At 36.6% G+C, this 19,990-nt stretch overlaps 1 protein-coding gene across 1 annotated transcript in view; it reads left to right on the forward strand.

The window, feature by feature from the left end:
- The window catches only part of birc6 (baculoviral IAP repeat containing 6), a 130,387-nt gene extending 112,599 nt beyond the window's left edge, over window positions 1-17,788 (forward strand). The window contains exons 71-74 of the mRNA XM_073827622.1: window positions 2,007-2,084; window positions 2,670-2,858; window positions 16,591-16,725; window positions 16,812-17,788. Of these exons, the coding sequence (XP_073683723.1) occupies window positions 2,007-2,084; window positions 2,670-2,858; window positions 16,591-16,725; window positions 16,812-16,991 (582 nt within the window). The 3' untranslated portion in view covers window positions 16,992-17,788. The remainder of the gene's footprint in view (window positions 1-2,006; window positions 2,085-2,669; window positions 2,859-16,590; window positions 16,726-16,811) is intronic.
- Window positions 17,789-19,990: the final 2,202 nt, after the last annotated feature.

Genomic DNA, 19,990 nt, shown 5'->3' on the forward strand with positions numbered 1-19,990 from the left:
TTGCTGTTTGTTTGTTTATATATATATATATATATATATATATATATATAATTTTTTTTTTTTTTTTTTTTTTATTTACTTACTTACAAATATTTTTATTGTTTTGTTTTATTTTTTTATCTTATTTTGTTTTTATATACATTTTTAGTTTGTTTCTGTTCTCCAAAGTGAATGGAAACCTGTTTCCACCACTGAATAAAAAAATTAAAAAGGTCATTACGACTTTATCTCACAAAAAATCTCAGATTTTTTTCTTGCAATTCTGAGAATTGTGAGTTATAAAGTCAGAATTGTGAGATATAAACAAGATTTTTAAGTAAATCCAAGTTTGTATCTTGCGATTCAGACTTTTTTCTTGCAAATGCAATTTTGTATCTTGCAATTCTGACTTTGTTCTCGCAAGATATAAACTCGCAATTGTGAGTTATAAAGTCCAATTCTGAGGGGAAAAAGACTTATGTTCTCAGAATTCTGATTTATGTTACAATTCTGATTTAATACCTCACAATTGCGTTTTACAAAGTCAGAATTGTGAGAAATAAACTCATAATTTTAAGAAAAGTCACAATTTCAAAATATCAACTTGCAATTCTGACTTTTATTTTTCACAATTGATTTTATTCTGACTTTATGACTCACAACTGCAAGTTTATGTCATGCAATTCTGGAAGAAAAAATGACGCAATTCAGACCCTTTTTTTGCAATAGCATGTTCATCGCACACTTTATAACTCGCAAATGTCAGAATTCTGAGATATAAACAAAATATTTAAGTAGAAAGTCAGACTTTTGTCTCGCAAGTGCAAGTTTGTATCTCGCAATTATGACTTTTTTCTCACAAATGCTAATTTTGCGTCCCACAATTCTATTTTCTAGCAAATGAAAATTTCTATATCACGGTTCTAACTTGTATCTTGCAATTCTGATTTTTTTTTTCGCAATTGCGAGTTGGTGGTTCTGACTTTTTCACACAAATGCAAGTTTGTATCTTTCAATTCTGACTATTTTCTCACAAATGCGAGTATATATATATTGCGATTCTGACTTTTTCACACAAATTAAGTTTGTATCTTGCTATTACAACTTTTCTCGCAAATGTGAATTTGTATCTCGCAATTCTGACTTTTTTCACACAAATGCAAGTTTGTATCTTGCAATTCTGACAATTTTTTCGCAAATACGAGTATATATATCGCGATTCTGACACTTTCACACAAATCTGAGTTTGTATCTCGCAATTCTATTTTCTTGCAAATGCAAATTTATATATCACGGTTCAAACTTTTTTCTCGCAAATGCGAGTTTATATTTTGCAGTTCTGACTATTTTCAAGCAAATGCAATTTTGTATCTTGCAATTCTGACTTTGTTCTCGCAAGATATAAACTCGCAATTGTGAGTTATAAAGTCCAATTCTGAGGGGAAAAAGACTTATGTTCTCAGTATTCTGATTTATGTTAAATTCTGATTTAATACCTCACAATTGCGTTTTACAAAGTCCGAATTGTGAGAAATAAACTCATAATTTTAAGAAACTCACAATTTCAAAATATCAACTCGCAATTCTGACTTTTATTTTTCAGAATTAAATTTATCACGCAATTCTGACTTTATGACTCGCAACTGTAAGTTTATATCATGCAATTCTGAAAGAAAAAGATGTAAACTCGTATCTCGCAATTCAGACCTTTTGTCGCAATAGTGAGTTCATCACGCACTTTATAACTTTATATCATGCAATTCTGAGGAAAAAATTATTTCTTTTTTTTCTTTTTTGCGCAATTGCGAGTTTATCGTGCAATTCTCATTTTATAACATGCAACTTCAAGTTTATATCATGCAATTCACAGGTAATTCAGACCTTTTTTTATTCAGTGGTGGACACAGGCTTCCATAAAAATGGCCAAATATTGGCCAGTGCATAAAAAAGAATGTTGTAATATGTTTCTTTGTTTTTCCTCATCCTGATCTCTTTGTACTGTCTCTCTTCCCTTCTGCAACAACCAGGTGTGTTTAAGTATCCTGAACACCTGGCACGGGCGTCCCGAGGAGAAATGGAACCCTCAGACTTCTAGCTTTCTACAGGTGAGCCAAATCCCATCCGTTTGTAGTTTCTCTTTCTTGTATAATCCTCTATCCCACTCACGCTCATTAGGCAGGAATGATTTTGCAGATGCTTTTTTCCAGTAAATCTAAAGCAGTGCAATGCCGGAAAAGTCTCTTATTTCATCACTTTCAGAGAATATTTAGTCATATCACCGTCACCTGCACATCGACCATTGAACATTTACACCATTCTCATCCTGGCTTCCCCACAGTAATTATCTTCCTACATCTCAACCCCTCTCCCTCCCTCTCTCCATCATACCTTTCTGAATAATAGGCAGGGGAGCTGTTTCCCCCCTGTATTATCGATCTGATCAAGCTCTGCTCCTCTCTCTCCTCAAGCTCGCGCTCATGTACTGCTGCCAGCAGTTCATAGAAATGTCTCCATTGATTAGTGCTACGGTTAGCGTCCAGCCGATCAATAAATGGAAATCAGGCACAGGGACAGTAGTGCTGTGGTCAGTGAGAGCCGGTGTGCTCTTCACCTCTTCCACTTGATCCGTGTGTCATTCCTACTAGGCTTTCTAAAACGTGTGTGTGTGTGTGTGTGTGTGTGTGTTTTAGGTGCTGGTGTCAATCCAGTCTCTGATCCTGGTGGCTGAGCCATACTTCAACGAACCAGGTTACGAGCGTTCCCGGGGCACGCCGAGTGGAACGCAGAGCTCCAGAGAGTACGACGGAAACATCCGGCAGGCCACTGTCAAGTGGGCCATGCTAGAACAGATCCGCAACCCTTCACCCTGCTTTAAAGAGGTTAGATGTCATTTGTCACACATACACAGACTCTTATTGGCTCATGAAAAGTTTCAGAGGTTCATGAGCTCACATAGATGCAGTGACCCCGAAATGTATTTGGAGTATTTCTTAAGCACCAACATATGAGCATATTAGAATTATGTTGTTTTTTTTCTGCTGAAAATTCAGCTTTGCCATTACAGGAATATATTACATTCTAAAACATATTGAAATAGTTAATAAAAAATTTAAACTCTTATTTTATATTGTAATTATATTTCAAAAATTTTTAACCAAATAAATATAGCATCGGTTGAGCACAAAAGTATCAGATTTGTCATACAAACTCGCAATTCTGAATTTTTTTCCTCAGACAATTGCAAGTCAGTTCAGATTTAAGACATTACCTTGCAATTTTGAGAAAATATCAGTCTTTTTACTTGAGAATTCAACATTATAATGAGTCTCTCAAATGAGTAAAAAAAAGTCAAAATTGCGAGTTTATCTTAAAATTCCGGCTTTTTTCCTCAGAAGTCTAAGTTAGAATTGTGAGATATAAACGCGCAATTCTGAGAAAACATTTTTTCTTTTTTCTCCTCAGAATTCAACATGAGTTTATATCTCACAAATGAGAAAAAAAAAGTCAGAATTGCAAGTTTAAATCTCAAAATTCAGACTTTTTTCCTTGCAATTGCCAGTCTATATCTCGCAATTCTGACCATTTTCCTCACAATTGCCAAGTTATATCTCGCAATTCTGACTTTTTTTCTCAGAATCGGGAGTTTAAAGCTTGTTATTCTGACTTTTTTCCTCACAATTGTGAGTTCGTATCTTGCAAATTTGAGAAAGCAAGTATTGCAAGTTTATATCTCTCGATTCTGACATTTTTCCTCACAATCGCAAGTTTCAATCTTGTAATTCTGACTCTTTTCCTCACAATCTTAAGTTTAAATCTCGTAATTCTGACTTTTTTCCTCACAATCTTAAATTTAAATCTCGTAATTCTGATTTTTTTCCTCACAATCTCGAGTTTAAATCTCGTAATTCTGACTTTTTTCCGCACAATCGCAAATTTAAATCTCACAATTCTGACTTTTTTTGCAATTCTGAGAGAAGTCAGTATTGCAAGTTTGTCTTAATTCTGACTTTTTTCCTCAGAATCATGAGTTTAAAGATCCTAATTTTGACTTTTTCCTTAGAATCGCAAGTTTCAATCTTGTAATTCAGACTTTTTTCCTCACAATTGCGAGTTTAAATCTCGTAATTCTGACTTTTTTTGCAATTCTGAGAAAAAAGTCAGTATTGCAAGTTTGTCTCAATTCTGCCTTTTTCCTCAGAATCATGAGTTTAAAGATCCTAATTTTGACTTTTTCCTTAGAATCGCAAGTTTAAATCTCACAATTCTGACTTTTTTCCTCAAAATTGCCAGTTTATCTCTCGCAATTCTGACTTTATTTCTCAGAATTGTTTATATCTTGCAATTCTAACTTTTTGCCTTAGAATTGTACGTTTAAATCTCGCAATTCTGACTTTTTTCCTCACAATTGCCAGTTTATCTCTCGCAATTCTGACTTTATTTCTCAGAATTGTTTATATCTTGCAATTCTAACTTTTTGCCTTAGAATCGCAAGTTTAAATCTCGCAATTCTGACTTTTTTCCTCACAATTGCCAGTTTATCTCTCGCAATTCTGACTTTATTTCTCAGAATTGTTTATATCTTGCAATTCTAACTTTTTGCCTTAGAATTGTACGTTTCAGTCTCGCAATTCTAACTTTTTTCCTCACAATTGCCAGTTTATATCTCGCAATTCTGACTTTATTTCTCAGAATTGTTTATATCTTGCAATTCTAACTTTTTGCCTTAGAATTGTACGTTTAAATCTCGCAATTCTGACTTTTTTCCTCACAATTGCCAGTTTATATCTCGCAATTCTGACTTTATTTCTCAGAATTGTTTATATCTTGCAATTCTAACTTTTTGCCTTAGAATTGTACGTTTAAATCTCGCAATTCTGACTTTTTTCCTCACAATTGCTAGTTCATATCTCGCAATTCTGACTTTATTTCTCAGGAGTGTCTATATTTTGCAATTCTAACTTTTTGCCTCGGGATTGTACATTTAAATCTTGCAATTCTGAGAAATAAAAGACTGAATTGAGAGATATAAACTGACAGTTGTAAGAAAAAAAGTCAGAATTGCAAGATTTAAACAAAAAACAAAAAAAGAATTGAGATAAAAAGTCACAATTACCCTTTTTTAAATCTTTATTCAGTGGCGGAAACATGGTTCCATGCAAAAGACATTTTAAAAATCTTATTGACCCCAAACCTTTGCAACCCAGAATATATATTTAAATAATAATTTTATATATACATGCCCCTGTGGTGATTTTTGTCCTCTGTGTTAACAGCACATTCTAAGTTGTCCTATTTTAAATGCGTTTCTTTTTTTCTTTTTTTTATCACTTTCAGATAGATAATGTTTCTCTCCACCCCCTCATCTTCTCCCCTCTTTGTTTTTGATTTCCTTTTGTCCTTGATATGGCCCCCACTAGCCGATAACAATCATCCATACGCTCCGTGAAAAAGAGAGAGAGAGAGGAGGAGGAGGATGGGCGGCCTAAATCAGAATATAAATGAGTGAAGATATTGAGTCATTGAATGAGGGATACGAATCATGAATGCGCTGGAATGATCGAAATATGTGCACTCATCTAATTACCAAACTTACTCAGAATTCCCCGATCAGATTAAAAGCATACATTAAACTCTAGGAAACTGGGGCATGCGTGTGTATTCGTGAGAGTTCACCTCGTATAATCTCTGAAGCCTCTCTCAGACAGTCACACATCAGGATCTTTTCATTTAGAAGAAACCAGATCAGACCACCTGACGTCATCTTGGGTCGAGTATGGGCATTTCAGCTGGTATTCATGAGCTTGATGTCATGCCTAGCGGCTGCCTCGCCGCTCCGGGCTGTTATGAGGCTGGTACATTACCTCTGTATCCCACAGTGGACACTAAACAGGCTGTTGCCATGGCAACCGGAGCATTGTTCAGAGGGATAAAGGGCCGTGGGGCTGTCGTTTGGGCAGAACCGAGCCAGGCCAAGCATCGACAGGCTCATACGGGACTCATACTCGCTGATGAATTATGTATTGACGCAGACGGAATCTACATAATTATGCAGAATTAGTATTAGTATTAGTTGCTGAATTTATAATGAAACTAGACCAAATGACGCTGTGGGTAGACTCTTTCTCATTCCCGCAGTCATTTGCTTTCAGCTGCTGTAGGAGAGACCTGTGACGTCATCTACATGGAGGTGGAAGTTGGTTTTGTCAGACGCAAGTGCAGCAGAATCTTAAATAGCCTCTCACATGAACACCTTTGGGGTCTGTGCCAGAACTAGTCCGCTGCCTACTTCCTACATGTTTTTAATTATTAATTCTATATTTTTTTCTCATTTGATACAGGAAAAAAGTAATATTATGAAGAAGTTTTGCAATTTAAAACAACTGTTTTAATATACTTTAAAATATAATTCATTTCTGTGATGCAAAATTTTCATCAGCCATTACTCCAGTCTTCAGTGTCACATGATCCGTTAGAAATCATTCTAATATGCTGATTTATTATTTGAATTATCTATGAAGGCAACAGTTGTGTTGCCAAATATTTTTTTGGAACCTGTGATACTTTTTTTCAGGATTCTTTGATGAATAAAAAGTTCAAAAGAACAGCATTTATTCAAAATATAAATATTTTCTAACAACATAAGTCTTTGCTATTACTTTTTATTAATTTAAACCATCTTTGCTGAATAAAAGTATTAATTACTTAAAACAAAATAAAGAAGAAATATTTACTAACCTTAAATGTTTGAACAGTAGTGTTTATTGTAAACAGAAAAATCTGTTTTAAATAAATGCTGTTCTTTTTAACTGTTTATTCATCAGGCAAATCCAGAAAATATCACAGGTTCCCAAAAAAATATTAAGCAACACAACTGTTTCAGCACTGATAATAAATCAACATATTAGAATGATTTCTAAAGGATCATGTGACACTGAAGACTGGGGTAATGATGCTGAAAAATTCAGCTTTGATCACAGAAATGAATTAGATTTCTAATGTATATTAAAATAAAAGAACACTATTTTACATCGTAATAATAATAAGAATTGATTTTCAGGGCACCTCACTGGACTGCAATATTCTGAAAAAAAAAAAAATATTGTAGATTATTGCTATTTATATTGCAATAATGTTTATTAATATCAATTTAGAAAACATAAACACAAAATAAAGTTTTTATTCTGTTTTGGGCACATTACATTCTGGCTTCACAGACAAACATGTTCATGACGTTATCCAAGTCTAGCACAAATTATGCAGAAATTTCTGTTATCCGTTATAATCACTGAAGCAGCACCTCTGATTGGCGCATTTTCAGTGCTGACTAATCTAAGTGTCTCTGATTGGCCAATACATTCCTAAGTTCAACAGAAAATCGCTTGACTTGTTTTAAGGCTCAGCGCTGCTCAAAACTGTGTGTAAAAGCAATCCGATGCAGTGTGAACGAATCTAAATGTAATTTTGTGAATTGACCCTTTTAAAATAAATGTTCACATTTAATTCAATTGCGAAACCCGTAATACATTGTTTAATTGTGCAGGGGCATTTTTCAAGCCTTCATTAATTTTTCAACCCTATTTATATATACAGTCAAACCAAAATGTATTCAGACACCTTCAACATTTCTCACATTATCGCACTTTGTGCGCTATAGTTTTGAAAATGGTAATAGAATATGACGAGAACTCAAGCTGTGTCAGAACAAATTCATCTTGATAATCACAAATAAATGACAGTCAAAACAAAATGTATTCAGACACCTTGAAAATGTCTCACATTGGAAAATGGTAATAAAAATACGACAGGAACTTAAGAGTTAAACTGTGCCAGAACAAATTCATCTTGATAATGTCAGATCACTTTGATAGAAAGGTATGTAAGAAAACATGGTCAGGTCAAAGTGTCAAATCAAATTTCATTGGTAGTCCACTGTATGAAGAATTTTTGGGTATAATATGTCAGTTTACTTTATTTTGCTATCCTCACTTACATAAATGAACTCTAGTGTCCTAAAAAAAATGTATAATTATATCTGGTGTCTGAATAATTTTTTGTTTGACTGTGTATAGTCAACTGATTTTTTTTTAAGTATTTAAAAATCAACATTTCTCTCGTTTCCTCCACCGTTAGATTAATATGAAACAGCATTTTTGAGTGTAGTACATCCACACAGGTTCAGACATGCGATTTAATAAACGGCAGGACACGTAGCTATCTAACTCTCTCTTGCTGCGCACACACATCCAGTCTCGCAGGGTAATAAATGGTAGGCTGTTGACGTCAGAAGAGAGAGGAAACACACACTCACACACACACTTGCTCCTGTACAACAACCTTACTTGGTGGCTATGCTCATGTTCATTTTCTTTTAAATGGCATTTCTGTTCCTGTCCCTTTTTCATTTCTCTCTATCCCTCTCTTTCGCTTTCCAGTATCGTTACAGATGTTCCTTTGGGAACTGAATGAATATGAAACAAATGTGGCATTATAGGAAAGGCAGTAACAGTCACAAGTCTGGTGGCTTGTGACCTTTGTGTGTTTGAGAGAAAGATAGATTTATGAAGGATGGATGAAGCGAGACAGCAAAAGAGAGAGATATAAGGCCGGTGAGGTTGAGCTCTGAGCCAGCGAGTGATGTGTAGTGGCCGCCGGGGTTTCCATGGCAACACTGGCAAGACCATCGATCACGCGCACTCATTCCTGAATCCCTCTCGTCTGCGCTCGGTCTTTTCCCCCCAGAACTTTGAGCCGTGCGGCGTCTCGCTTTTACAAGCAGGCTAAAGTGCACGTCTTAATCCTGAGAGAGCTTGTGTGTGTGTTAGTGAAGACACAACAGGTGATTTTCGAGCAGCTGTTTGTAAAAGTGTTTTCCCACTAGAGCTTCAAGAGATATTTAAGAGTATTCTGCATTTTTTCCTCTGATTATCTATAAATACTTGTTTTTTTTCTTCTGAAATATACAATTACATTGTTAATCTTCAATGTAATGTTAGCTGTAGGTACACCACTGTTCTACTTATATGTTTGGCAAATTAACCAACAGATTTCAACAAAAACCTTTATTTTGTGGAAAGCACAGTGATCAAAATTAGAGAACAAAATGTTTACCATCAGACCTAAATAAATTAAACTCGCTCTCATCACTAAAGTGAACTTTGGACGAGTTCTTCTCTCTCCACACCACATGTTCCTCAGCAAAGTGAGCTTAGTCTTTTGATTCTTTCTGGTGATGAGAGGCTTAGTCACTGCAGAGTGCGCTTTCAGTCTGACTTCTCTTAAAAAAGCAGAGAGAGATCTTTGCCCTTTTAGGCATTGAACTGGAAAGCAATTCCAGCTGCAGTGCTGAATAGATTTCCCATTCAAAGTCAAGCATTATCCTAGGGATGGGCGATATGGCCTAAAATCCATATTGCGATATACATTGCAGCCTCTTGCGATAACGATATATATTGCGATATATAAATTATAATAGAACCATTTCAGAACAGGTTACATAGACCCTTAGGAAAGCCAAGCTGCAAATTTTTATTTTTTTTTAAAGAAATAAAGAAACGTTGCATGTCGTTTTGAGAACATTTATTGTGCAAAAGCAAAACTGTAATTAAACAACACAATGTTGCAGATAAATAAACTACATGTAGTGGTAGAACAGATTAGTCGTGTTACCTCTCTTAACTGGAACTTTTGCCCCACACACTCTACAGAGTGCCCCCTCTCCCAAATATTACAGAAGTAATAATAATATAATAAAAAAACACCTACTATAGGGGCCAAAATAGAACTTTATTCAAATAAAAGTAAATAGTAAATACATAAATAAATTGTATCATTTATAAATTACAATTGTAGCTCTACAGCAAAAAATACAAACTAAAATTACACTTTAAATAAAACAATTAAAAATGTGAAATCTCAATTAAATAAACCATAATAAACTGAAATAAAATCAACACTGTCATCTGCTGGAGCTTTCCAAAGTTCAAAATTTACAAAGGCACACTTCTGCTTTTTCTTGAGGCAAAGTCGTAAATGAGCTCTTCATATAATAAAGCCTTTGCTATTTGACAATAAAGCAGACAAGGGTTATGATGTCCACATATTTTAGTTGAGGAAATGATAGGAAAGATTATGTGGATATTTTAATTAAATGTTTGGTCAATATAAAACTAGGAATTTGATTATCATGTAAGTGTAACAACTGCATTTACCAGGCCTTCGGTGCCCTTTTCAGGCATTTCTATTAAAATTGTAATGTAAACTGTTAATTTTGTATTAGATTATGTATTTTAACACTGTTATTTAATGACACTATATGGTCATTATTAATCAATAATCATAATTGCCATAATTGTTTTAATATAATGCATTTTAAGTCATTTTGTTTACTTAGATCTGCCGGTATTCATATTAAGAAAGATGCGTTAGTCGTGAAATTATTACCGACATTAAAACACATTATTAATGTCGACAGAATAATATAAAGTTTCACAGGATTATGAAAGTACCTGAAAGTGATGCACGGGCTTCATCTTGGGCTTTTTTTTTCTTTCGTTTCTCGGCGCCGGAGTGTTGATGTCTCTTTCCAGGACCAGGCATATTGTTCATCAATTATTATCATCATTTTTGGCCAAATAGGCAGCCGTAAACAGAGGTGAGGGCGCGTTGCGGCGCAGATGCTCCGCGTCATCACGTGTGTTTACAAGCCTAGTCTGCGTATAGGGAGCGGCGGTACTGGTTGCACCAGTCTTTTTCACGAGCTCCTCTGTTTCGCTGACGCTTTCAGCCATTTTTATTCAAGATGATGCGTTGCAGCCGGCTGCAGCTCGTTGCTGTAAATTTTGCGGGTAGATTGCGTCATCAAACATGCATTATCGCGATAGTGCAATAGAATTAGAATCTCTATCGTAGGCCAATTTTGTATCGTTTATATCGCATATCGTTTATATCGCCCATTACTACATTATCCTATCTTCATGTGCATTTGTCTTGGTGGACAACTAGCTTTTTGGGGGGACTTGAATGAATTAGTGTCATTGTTAACCTGTAATACTTGAGAAATCAGAGATTTGGAATGAAGAACTTCTCTTGCCGTGTCTGCAAGGGTCATCCCTTTGGCCTTTTATCAGGACAACCTCCTGTCGCAGGGTTTTACACTTTCACCTTAGTACAACAATGTTTTAGTGTCAGGTTTAAAAAAAAATCGAAAATTACAAGAATAAAGAGTAAAGTCGGAATGTTTCGAGAATTAAATCATAGCAATTAAAGTTATACAATTTTGAGAGTATAGCCTGCGCGTGCAAATGGCCCGGATTGGGAGCACCAGGAGAAGCTGCCAGGCCACTGGAATTTATTTGAATATATGTGGGATTAGCAGAAATCATACCATGTGTTATACTCAAAAGGACAGTATGCTTGGAAATAATATTTCACGTCTTTGATTGCATTTATTAGGCCTATTTGTAGTGTGCCAGCCACCCAATAATAGCAATAAGCTTTGTGCTTTTGGTACTTTTAATATAAAACATAGTAGGGATGCACAATATGAAAATTTTTTACCGATAGCCGATAATTAAGTCCTTCTTGTGGCCGATACCGATACCCAATACGTTCATATTTTTATATGATAATTTTGGGCACTCAGGAGAATACAAAATCTAAGATAAACTAATGAAATGTATATTGTATATCTGGGTCAAACAATCATAGTAAACAGTCCTGACTCTTCAAAAATGTTTTTATTTTTTTGTGTAAGGCACCACAATTCTAAATAAAATAAAATGCTTTGACATTTATCAACCTGGAAAAAATGAAAAGTGCATCATGGACTAACGTCAGATGTCCAAATGTCCGTTAAAGCTTACGTGTAGTCCATTCTTATTGATCATATTATGAATGTGTGCAGCAGCCAAATCATACAAGACGGGGAATAAAACATCAGAATCGAGATTAAAACATCTCAACTTTTCAGAATGCCGCAAACCCAACGCAGGTCATGTGACATGAACCAACCAATCAACTTCATCCTTTCCCTTCATAACATTGAAAGCACTGCCAAGGTGGAGAAACGGCTTATCATAGCTGTACAGGAATAAACATTTTTAAATAAATTTAATAACAGAGCTACTGCAAGCGATTTTTAATGCTGAAAATCCATTTATCCTTTGCTAAAACTTCCGAGGCTTTATGAACAGCGCAGGTCATGGTTGCTTAGCGACATCAGACGCCACAGCAGACACTACAGAGCGGTTTGGAAAGAAAGAGAAGGCGGCACTTCAGCGTTTTCCATGTGTTTTTAAGCGCGACATGTGAACGGCCCCTAAAACAGATTCACCTCGATGACGACCTCTGAAGTGAGAGATATAAGATTTGTTGTGTTAAAACTTGACGGCTTTTTACCTCCTCTCGGAATCCTTGCTAAACATGTGTTGCAAATAGCAGTCCTCCTCTGCCACCGTGAAAAACTTCCAGACCGGCGAAGACGATGATGACGACACAGATGATGACGTATTAAACGTGACAAAGGCAGAGAGTCATAGCTGCAGTCACTTGCACTCGGAAAGCAGATGAATCTCAGATAAACCAGACTGATTGATTGATTTACCAGCAAGAGTACTTTATCGGATCGGATTTCATTTATTTATCGGAGCAATAAAAATGACGTAATATTTACCCATATCGGTCGATAATTTATCTGTCCGATAAATATCGTGCATCCCTAAAACATAGTCTCAGCTTTCAATATCTGTCAGATTTATAGCGAAATACAAACAGTGTGTCTTGCAATAACATGGTCCGTGCGTGTTTTTCACGCTCTTTAATGAGGCATGACAGATCGCTGTATTCATATGAATCTGTCGTCTTTTCGATTACAGTGAGACATTTGTTTTATTTTGAGAATAAAGTTGAAATATTTTGAGAATAAATATGAAATATTTTGAGAATAAATATGAAATAATTTGAGAATAAAGTCGAAATATTTTGAGAATAAAGTCGAAATATTTTGAGAATAAAGTCGAAATATTTTGAGAATAAAGTCGAAATATTTTGAGAATAAAGTCGAAATATTTTGAGAAAATAATCGAAATATTCGATTCAAAAAAAAATCCAGACCCTAATCTATTAAGATTAAGGGTCTGGGATCGAGCAATGAAAACTGCCTAACTCGAGAGGCGGCACCAAGCATGCATTTGAAACTCTAACTGCACGCAATTGGATAACGCCACGACCAATCACAACAATACACGCTTAGCTACCAGCAGAGCTAAATGATGTTTCATTAACAAAGTTCAGGAGAAGCGCGTCAGATGCTTAGCGTAAACATCACAAGTCAATCAGCACCATAGGTTTAAATACAGCTGACCTCAATTCACTCGATGGTTTATCAGTAAACCTCCACCACCCCATCTCATCACTCCGAGTTCTCACTACTCCTATTGGGGGGTAACGTACTCTGGGTTCGGGCCACTCCCGAGCTCGGAGCCCTTCACCGGACAGCACGCCAAACATGCACTACTATTCTATTATATGTAAGCGTGAACTCGTGAACTGATAGATTAAACTCTTGCCGTATCCAGTCGGCAAAACAGCAAAAACGTCCTTCTTGCAAAGGAACAATTCGAGTTTTCGGTTTTCTGTTCCTCTTTTATATGGAAAGCCAAGTCTAACTCGTTCATTGTAGCGGCCAAAGCCGTTTCAAACAACTTGTTGTTCATCTGTAGCGACAGCGATCTTTCGAAGTTTACTACATGATTCGGACGTCGCAGCGCTGTCATCATCAGCTTAGCTCGCCTCTGGCCCGCCTACATCAGATACACCGATTTGATTGGTTCCCACAATTGCTTACGTATTGCAGTAACCTGCATCATTGCTCGACAATTCAAATTGTGCTCTCGCGAGACCTCTGGATTTCCAGGGTACGAAATATTATGAGAATATGCTCATAATTTTGACTTTATTCTCAAAATATTATATAGTCGAGTTGAGAAAAAAAAAATTTACGTGGCAATAAAACGCTGTCGTACCTTAGAGCAGCCTGTCATCTTGCATTCTCAGTAAAAATTGGAGGAATGCTGCCAGTTAAATAGGGTTTGTCATATAATTAAGGAAATGAATGCCAATAACTTTAAGATATCTGTAAGTGTTCTCTAATTTTGATCTCGTAATTGCTACAAATTATTTCTCTTAATTTTGACTTTATTCTCAAAATATTTCGACTTTATTCTAAAAACACTTCGACTTTATTCACATTATTTTTAACTAGTGTTGAAACATTTTGACATTTTTCTCATAATTTTGACTTTAAAGTCGAAATATTTTGAGAATACAGTCGAAATATTTGGAGTATGAAGTCGAAATATTTGGAGTATGAAGTTAAAATATTTTTTAACGATTTTAATCTCGTAATCTTATTTGTTTATTTTTTTTATACGTGGCACTAAAACGCTGTAAATCAGTAAAATCAGTAAAAATTTACAGGTAAATAGGGTTGGTCATATAGTTAAGGAAATTAGCACCAGGTGCCAGATTACCACCAATAACTTGAAGGTATCTGTAAGGGTTCTCTAATTTTGATCAGAGTACTTTTTCAAATATCTCATTTAAGTTTTTAATACTGTGCTTCAAAATATTATATTTTTACAGCTTTTGTCCATTTCCAGCATTTTATTACTGTATTAAGCACACCTAAGAACCATTCCTGAGGTTTGGGAAAATGATTCTGGATGGTGTTAGGTCCAGGTAGCGTAACTCAAATCTGCTGTTTAGTACACTCTATGATGTGACGTGAAGAATATCTAGGAGACTGATCCAAATGAAGAATGAACAAGTGAGTCAGCTCTCGCCTTCGGACAGAGTCGAGTACTAGAGCCCTGCATTTGAGCCCGAGCCCGTCGGGGCCCGACTTTTTTTTGCCCCTAGGGCCGGGCTTCGGGCCAATTTTCACGTCATAACTTGCACGCATATCGGGCTTCGGGCCTGCTTTAGAAAAAAAATAAAAAGTTTAATGAGATTTAATGCGTGCGTCCCCGGAAGCGCCAGTGATGCCTAACTCGCGCATAGCAGAGTATGAGCGGAGCGCGGAGTGGAGCGGTGTGATTTTGAATGGAGGAAAGAGCGGATTTTTTTAAAAGTCGGAGCGTCATGATTTTCACTCTCTTCAAGAGCGCTCCACCACCGCTCCATCATGAGTACAATTCATGCCAATGGTCCATAATATAACTGCACATTAAGCAGGAAATCATATGTTAAACATGTTCAGCTTGATAGAGATGGATCACTCAAATCAGAAATAGTGTGATCTGTAGGTAAAATAACTGACGAAACCGTATTATTTTCATTACAAACTTTGCACTGGATAAAGCAGCAATACTCTTTTAATGCTGACAATTATCAGCTGTGGTCGCTGGTCGGAACAAATATTGCACACTATGTTTGAAAATCTCCTGTTATTTTATTATATTTTATGAACAGGACTGTTACATTTCACACATACTTATTTATTTATTTATTTTTTGACGCGGAGCGGTGTTTCTGATATCAGTGAGCGAGGAGTGGAGCTGGAGCAGAGCGATTATTAAATGCAAGGAGCGCGGGGGGAAATTGTTGCCGCTCCACTCCGCTTACATACTCTGCGCAGCACAGAGATTTTCAGCCACGTGGTAAAGTTGTGTTTTTGAAGTTTTCTATATTATTATTAATTCTTTATATATTTGTTCATTATTCGTTTACTTTCCCACTGCGACTTTGTATGTTCCGGTTTTGCGCAGCAGAGCTGCCTGCCCAGTTTGAAATGCCTTTGTTCTGAGATGGTGATAATAAACTTTAAATCTAACATTGTGATATATTGATGTTTGTTTTATATCTGTGGATTGCATTGTAGACTAGTCAAGTGTTGATTTGATATATAGGTTAAATTGAGTAAACTCACTGTGGACCACATACCGCTTGGATATCGATGTCACTTAAAAAACTAAAACTTACATTTAAAAAACAAACAAACAAACAAACAAAAAACTCCAAACATTTCTCTAAATTGTTCTGATAAAAAAACCAAAACGAAAAAACATAAACTTTCTATTAAATACGAATCTGGTCTATTTTAATGGCTGTAACAGTATAAGCTGTTTGGCGGAAAAAAAGACGGGCTTCGGGTCGGACTCGGGCCAAAATTTTTGATAAGCTGTCGGACACGGGCCGGGCTACAGCCTGTGCGTTTCGGGCCAGGGCCGGGCTAGGGCTTAGATTTAAGGCCCATGCAGGGCTCTATCGAGTACTACTAGGAAGTGTGCATTTGTGTAAGCTGAGTTCTTCTTTCCTGCCTATGGTCTTTGTTACTGAAAAGGTCACTTAGTTTATTCATATTAATATGCGCGGACAGGCAATGACTGCTGGTTATCTGTGCGGTGCGATCGGTCATCTGCTCTTTATGAATCGAATAGGTCAGTGGAGTCTCAATCCGAAGATCAGCAGATTGTTTTCTAGTGCTACTAAAATAGGATATGAGGTTTGCGTTTGATTTATGGGCTCTACAGGAGCTGATACACAATTCGCTTTTCCAAGAACACTGGAGTGTGTGTTTTTGTGCACTAACTGTATATGTGTGTGTGTGTGCAGGTGATCCATCGGCACTTCTATCTGAAGCGAGCGGAGATCATGGCCCAGTGCGAGGGCTGGATCTGTGATATTCAGCAGTACAGCAGTGATAAGAGAGTCGGCCGAACCATGTCTCATCACGCAGCTGCACTAAAGGTACAGCACTGTTTGTTCGCTGTCATACAAATGGAAATTGTGCCATTTGTCGCATTTTGGAATTGACTGCGTCTGTTTTTTTGCAGAGGCACACGGCTCAGCTCAGAGAGGAGTTGTTGAAGCTTCCCTGTCCTGAAGGCCTGGAGCCGGACGGGGAGGAGTTTTCCGAGAAAAGCACCTCGCTCATGGTGAAAGAGCTGCCTGGGCAGGACGCAGAGAAGCAGACGGACAGCCCGGACGCCCACTGTAGCGACGGCCAGCTATGATGCCCTCTCCCCCTGAAGCCCCGCCCACCGCCTTTGACTATCCAATGATATTGAAAAAAGACTGGATGGCTTTGGTGATTAAGCCATCTTTTTGTCAATATTTGTATGTAAGAATCTAATTATGTAATAGCATAAAAAGAGAGGACAGTCAAAACAAAGAAAATGCAAGGAAACGAATCCGCTTACACTCACCGACACAAGACGAACCGCTGAACTCTCATGCTGCGCCCTGAAGAAAACAACGGAGACAAGAAAAGATCTTTTTATTTACTTGTAAAAGAGTATAAACTTTTTTTTGTGCTTTTTTTCTTTATTTTCCCAAATTGTTAAATAACCACTGATTGATATGTTATTAAACTTGTTTATGTAAACAATGAAAGATGAAATCACAGTATATATAAGGGAACTGCCTTTAGTGGAGAATGTTTACCAAATGTTCATTTCTCTCTCTCTTTTGTTTTTTTTTGTTTTGTTAATCTTTTATTTTGGACTGTTAGTGCAAGGACAGTTTGTAAGTGAGAATATACTGGTCATTCTTTAAGCAAACGATTTAAAAGAAGAACGTAACAAACATGCGCCCATACCCACTCTTGAGTTCCCCCTGATCCTCTGGTGACCCCTCTGACAGTGCTTTTGGTTTCTACAAGATTTGTGTACACTTCAATAATAAAGCCTGAAACGGACGTTCAGAAGTACTCTGATGACTGGATGCTCTTGTTCAGGCTGATCAATAGCACGTTTTATTTTTGCCCTCTCTCTGCTTTTAAGTGCAAGTTTAATAAATGCAACCTGTTTTACTTTGCTTGGAAATACTAATTAATGTGGGTCTGTAGATGGCAGATTGTGGCGAGTGTGTGCATGTGTAAGCAGGGTTTACTTTTTATCTTCACACTTCTCTTAATTATGATAGAGGCTAATCAGTTTTCAAATCGCTGTCCGCTACAGGAGTAAAATCGTCTAAAAATGTGCTGGACTATGAGATGAATGAAAAATAGGATGCGCGCATACACTTCATGCACAGCATATGGAGTCCTTGACCTTCCTGAATGTGTCTAACAGTTAGAATCGTAGAATAGTTTCATCATTTGTGACTCTGGACCACAAAACCAGTCTTAAGTAGAATGAGTGTATTTGTAGCAAAAGCCAAAAAAAAAAAAAAAAAACACTGTATGGGTCAAAATTATTGATTTTTCTTTTATGCCAAACATAGTTAGGATATTAACTAAAGATCATGTTCCATGTTCCTTTTCTCAATATTTTGTCTTTTTTCGCACCCTCAGATTTTCAAATAGTTGTATCTCGGCCAAATATTGTCATGACAAACTATACATCAATGGAAAGCTTTTTCATTCGTCTTTCAGATGTATAACTCTCAATTTAAAAAATGTACCCTTACGACTGGTTTTGTGGTCCAGGGTCACATTTTACCTTTATCTGTTTAGTTGATATTTAATGTTTAAAGCTGCCGTTCGTACCTTTTGGCGCTCTAGCGGTTAATAAACAGGGCTGCGTTCTCCGAAACCACCTTAACGCTACGTCGTTCTTAAGTTGTACCTTAAGAAGTACCTTATCTTTAATATGTGTTTTCCGAAACCTTCTTAGTTAAGTATACCTTCTGTAAGTCATACGTTCGTAAGGTTGGTCTGGAGTGCTCTTAGCTATACCTTATCGCTGCTGATGGTTCATCCCGCTAGTGGCCACCACTATGCAAAAAGCTTTTTTACGTCGCAGTTTAATTACACATAAAATTTTACATGAACATTTAATATAAAATCTGATTTAGTATTAACATTACATTTTTATTTTACTTTAAAATTTTACACATAAAATACTTAAGTTGTTATACACCCAGTGAATGGAAGTGGCTTCATTAATAAAGTTTCCATACACTAATGGTTGTTAGCTTTTTTAATTACTATCTCAAGGCACATCAGCTGGCGAACCATTTGACAGAAAAGGCTTAGGAGTCTATATAAAGAAAGATGAGTTTACACAAACTTTATAGCTATGGCAGCGAGACAGCGAGAACTTGTTTTAAATCAAAGACGGCGCCGTCCACGGAGCGCAATAGCGTGTAATGCATACGCCAAAGTCCAATTTTGCGTGCATATGATACGCCAATCCTTCCCATTAACTTGAATGGAGAGAGGATGTGTACAAGTATATATATATATATATACGCCAAAGTTCAAAATATATATAATCTATATAAAAGATGATGCGTGGTATTTGTACGCATCATCTGTCCATTCAAGTTAATGGGAAGGATTGGCGTATCATATGCACGCAAAATTTGACTTTGGCGTATGCATTACACGCTATTGCAAAGTCGTGTTATTTTTACGCAAAATTATGAGAATAGGTTGGCTGGCGGCTCTTCTTTTTTATGCCGTGGGGAGTTTTCTGGAGGTGGTTGGGGATAGATATGGGCTGAGTAAGACCTCAGTGTGGTGATTTACGCCAATAATGTGATACGGCTGGTGGGTAATCAGCATACGTTGTGGAGAACATTAACACACTTATGGCCGTGAGGCTGTGGGATTGCACACTTCCTAAATTATAAACACATACACATATTTTTTTCTGCATGTACATATTTCAGTGAGCCCCGACATATGCAGTTTGTACTATTTCTAAAACGCTTCTTTATAAAAAAAAAACAAAAAACATTGTTTTCTCTCAATACTTTACATAGACCGCTGTGACGGAAAGAGCGCACAATCGATCATCGAGGCATCGATATCAACCGATTCAGCACCTCCACCATGGACAGCACCTGCTAAGGTCGCACTTAATAAAGTTCCATACACTAATGGTTGTTAGCTTTTTTTAATTACTATCTCAAGGCACATCAGCTGGCGAACCATTTGACAGAAAAGGCTTAGGAGTCTATATAAAGAAAGATGAGTTTACACAAACCTTATAGCTATGGCAGCGAGACAGCGAGAACTTGTTTTAAATCAAAGACGGCGCCGTCCACGGAGCGCAATAGCGTGTAA

Source organism: Garra rufa, chromosome 21, assembly GCF_049309525.1.
Source record: "Garra rufa chromosome 21, GarRuf1.0, whole genome shotgun sequence".
NCBI classification, from domain to species: domain Eukaryota; kingdom Metazoa; phylum Chordata; class Actinopteri; order Cypriniformes; family Cyprinidae; genus Garra; species Garra rufa.